Source organism: Sinocyclocheilus grahami, unplaced genomic scaffold (assembly GCF_001515645.1).
Source record: "Sinocyclocheilus grahami isolate Dianchi unplaced genomic scaffold, SAMN03320097.WGS_v1.1 scaffold1120.1, whole genome shotgun sequence".
In the NCBI taxonomy this organism is placed as follows: domain Eukaryota; kingdom Metazoa; phylum Chordata; class Actinopteri; order Cypriniformes; family Cyprinidae; genus Sinocyclocheilus; species Sinocyclocheilus grahami.
Genome location: NW_015506299.1, coordinates 123710 through 127385, shown reverse-complemented (window position 1 = coordinate 127385; position 3676 = coordinate 123710). Strand labels below are relative to the sequence as shown.

The 3676-nt window shown below is 37.9% G+C and overlaps 1 protein-coding gene across 1 annotated transcript; it reads left to right on the top strand.

The window, feature by feature from the left end:
- Positions 1–200: 200 nt before the first annotated feature.
- Positions 201–1626, top strand: LOC107566992 (zinc finger protein 774-like). Its single transcript, XM_016252575.1, has one exon. The coding sequence runs from the start codon at positions 268–270 to the stop codon at positions 1117–1119; it is 852 nt and encodes a 283-aa protein (XP_016108061.1). The 5' UTR covers positions 201–267; the 3' UTR covers positions 1120–1626.
- Positions 1627–3676: the final 2050 nt, after the last annotated feature.

The following is a 3676-nucleotide window of genomic DNA, read 5'->3' as shown; positions in this document are numbered from 1 at the left end:
TAATGAAGTCATATTTATTTACTTTATACAATACAGATTGTTTCAAAGCAGCTTCACTGTAATAAACATTTAGAATTATCAATGTCATAATTCATTCAGTTTCAGCTGTAAAGCAGCTCAATCAAGTTGTATTACTTTTTTACATTATTTAAAAAAAAAAAATTCTGTCAACCAGATATGTTAAAAATGATCCAAAATATTAGTGCATCTATGAGGGGGCATGAAAATATACTGCATACTAGGAATGTTCATACCTAACCCTTCAAAATGAGTTCATACTGTGTGTGTTTCTCAACAGATGATGACGACGATGAGGATGAAGGTGAAAGTGTTTCTGCAGTAACTCACGACTCTCTGAAACCAGATGTAGCTGAACTTTCGGGACAGGATTCTCACACACTCTCCCACTCCCCTGACCATGACACACACTCTCACACTCTCACGTTTGCAGACACACACTCCGGCGCTGATGAGTCCCAGCACTCCAGCATCGACTTGGCTGCTTCAGATAATGCTTCCTTCTCCCTTGCGCAAACCTCGTCGGATACACGCGCTTCCCAAATCCATCGAGTGTTTCATGAAGACTTGTGCATGAAGGCTGATATGGATCCGGTATCTGATTGGGCCACGCACTCTGTCCGTAACACGCTCACACACTTGCAGACCTCTCCACAGAGGATTGGCGGGTCAGACTCTCTCATATCCCATAATTCTCCATTGTTTGCTGCACAGCGGCTCGTTGCTCTGGGTAACGTCTCAGGGCTGGGTCTCTATGGCCGGTTAGGTGCTCTACGGACAGGTGAAGCCGGCAAGCGACACTTCATCTGCTCGATCTGTGGGAAGTGTTTCACCACATCGCAGAGTTTGGACACACACATGCGCATTCACACTGGAGAACGGCCGTACCGCTGTGAGCAGTGCGGGAAGCGTTTCACGCAGTCCGGGCACCTCACTGCTCACCAGACTGTCCACACCGGAGAAAGACCGTACGAATGCACCCGCTGTGGAAAACGATTCGCAGGGAAACAGTACCTGCGCATACACACCAAGAAACACCACCCTGACTTGCACGCGCTCTCTCATATACAGACCCACACACAGCAAGACACGTTACCCTGAAAGATACACATGCTCACAACAGAGAGTGCAGGACACCACTTTTGATGTTTTAGTAGTTTTAATATATTTGATATATTCTGTTGATGTTTGCAAGTGTCCTGCAACCACTGAGAGCTTAAAATGAGATATGCAGCCAGTTCCAAGTGTAATGTTGCAGTGTTCAGACATTTAAACTTTAAACAGGTAATTTTGCCAAAACTAAAGCAGTGAGATGCATTATACATTATGTATACATACTGCAGGGAGACCATATGAAAGCCAACATTAGAAAGCTGGTGTGAGCACATTAAGACACTGATACCTTCAACATGAAATGCTCACTTTGACCTGAATAGCAGATGTACAGGATGTGTTGTTCAAAGAGTTTATGATCTAAATTAGATATAATTATAGATTATACATTTATATTTGCAGCTAGTCACAGCAGAAACACTAACTGGATTTGTCGGTGTTGTATTTAATAGAAATAAACAGTTAACAGTTTCAAACAGTTAATTGCATCTCAGAGTCTTTTATTTGTGACTTATCAAGGTTGATGTGTTGGAAAAGAAACTGATTATTCTATGTAAGGTGACAGTATATTATTGTGATGTTACTGTGAGGGAAAATCCACAGTACTGATTCAACTTCAGTAATTTAACAAAGAATTATTTCAAAAATGACAGTGACAGCGGATACTCTATAGGTACTGATACGGCTGAACTACAGGGAGTTTAGTCCCTTTGTTATCATGCCAGAATGAGCAACTGGAGGAAGAGCAGAACAAACTCCTAGGGCCAGGGGCCTCGTTTATAAAATGTTGTGTATAAACCGTCCTAAATTTGTTGGGCACCAAATGCATTGAAAGTCACAGATCAGGTGGAATTTTGGAAAGGGTGCAGCCTGAATCCCATCCTGCGGTTTCTCATCGGAGAGCTTGTCAACTTTTACTGTCAAAATGACTGAAATTTAACACCACAAACTAAGTTTTACTGTATTTTATTTACACTACCAGTCAAAAGTTATTGAACAGTAAGATTTTTTATGTTTCTTAAAGAAGTCTCTTCTGCTTACCAAGCCTGCATTTATTTGATCCAAAGTACAGAAAAAAACAGTAAATCAATGGTAAAAATCATGGTTTACAGTGCAGTACCACAATTGGATTGTTTTTTACAGGTAAATTTTTTTTTAACTAAATGAAAATAAACTCTACAGTACAATACTGTAAATGAAAATATGGTAATAATACTGTAAATAAAATACAGTTTCTTAAAGAAGTCTCTTCTGCTTACCAAGCCTGCATTTATTTGATCCAAAGTACAGAAAAAAACAGTAAATCAATGGTAAAAATCATGGTTTACAGTGCAGTACCACAATTGGATTGTTTTTTACAGGTAAATTTTTTTTTTAACTAAATGAAAATAAACTCTACAGTACAATACTGTAAATGAAAATATGGTAATAATACTGTAAATAAAATACAGTAAATACATTATTGTACTGTAAATGCAATTACAGTAACAATAATGTAAACATTTTTTTACAGTAAATTACTGGCATCCAGCTGCCAGTAAGTTACTGTAAAATTTACAGCAACCTATTTACAGTGCGGCTAAAAACGCATCTCGTCCATCTTTATTTGAACCTCTAACTCTAGCACTCTCTATTCTAATTTTATTCTTTAAAAAAACACTTTCTTTCTAATCTTTTTGTATTCTATCCGTTTTCTTTTCATTTATTATACAGTTAACAAAGCAAAAAGACCTGTAACACTAGCTTGCTCTATTCTTTTTCTAGGTTTTTTTATTTATTTATTATTTTATTTTAAAATCTCTTGCTACGTGTACTGCATTAAGCTAATTGAGACTTGTTATGGCACTTGCATATCATTGCTCTTTTGTTGATTTTGATTGCTTCCATTGTCCTCATTTGTAAGTCTCTTTGGATAAAAGCGTCTGCTAAATGACTAAATGTAAGTGTAAAGGATGGAAAATGGCTGCAGCATTACAGTTTGATACAGGGATTCAATCTCTACGTCTTCTGCAGCAGGTGATAATGGAGGTGTAGAGTGCATTATAGCCGGAATATAGACGTTGAAATGACGGCTATTGCTTGCTGGGGAGTGTGTATTTGGATATAATGATCAGGCCATGGGATCAGGCCCATGTCGTTCAATAACGTTTAATATATTCTATTCAATGACATTGCTAACTGTTTTTATTTATAACATCTGCTGCTTTGCTTCTGTGAAAATGAAGAGACATCAGCCTTAAACTTTGTTTTTGTCATTTACATCTGTTATATTTGTATAAAATACACTATATTAGGGCTGCCCCCTAATAGTCGACTAATTGTTAGTTGACCAGAAGAGGCTTGTTCGACCAAAAGTTTTTAGTCGCAGAAAAAACAAACCCACATTGGCAAAATCACGCAGATCGCTGCTCTATGGTAATACAGTACATCCGGCAGGACATCCAAACGCTCGCCTATCAATCATCCACCACAAATATGTCTTATCATCTGAAATATGTAAGTATTAGTAACTTTACATGGCCGCTCAATCTAATGTTAACCTAGA

Excerpts from the sequence above, each read along its gene's own strand:
- LOC107566992 (XM_016252575.1), top strand. The coding sequence starts at position 268 with ATGAGTTCATACTGTGTGTGTTTCTCAACAGATGATGACGACGATGAG.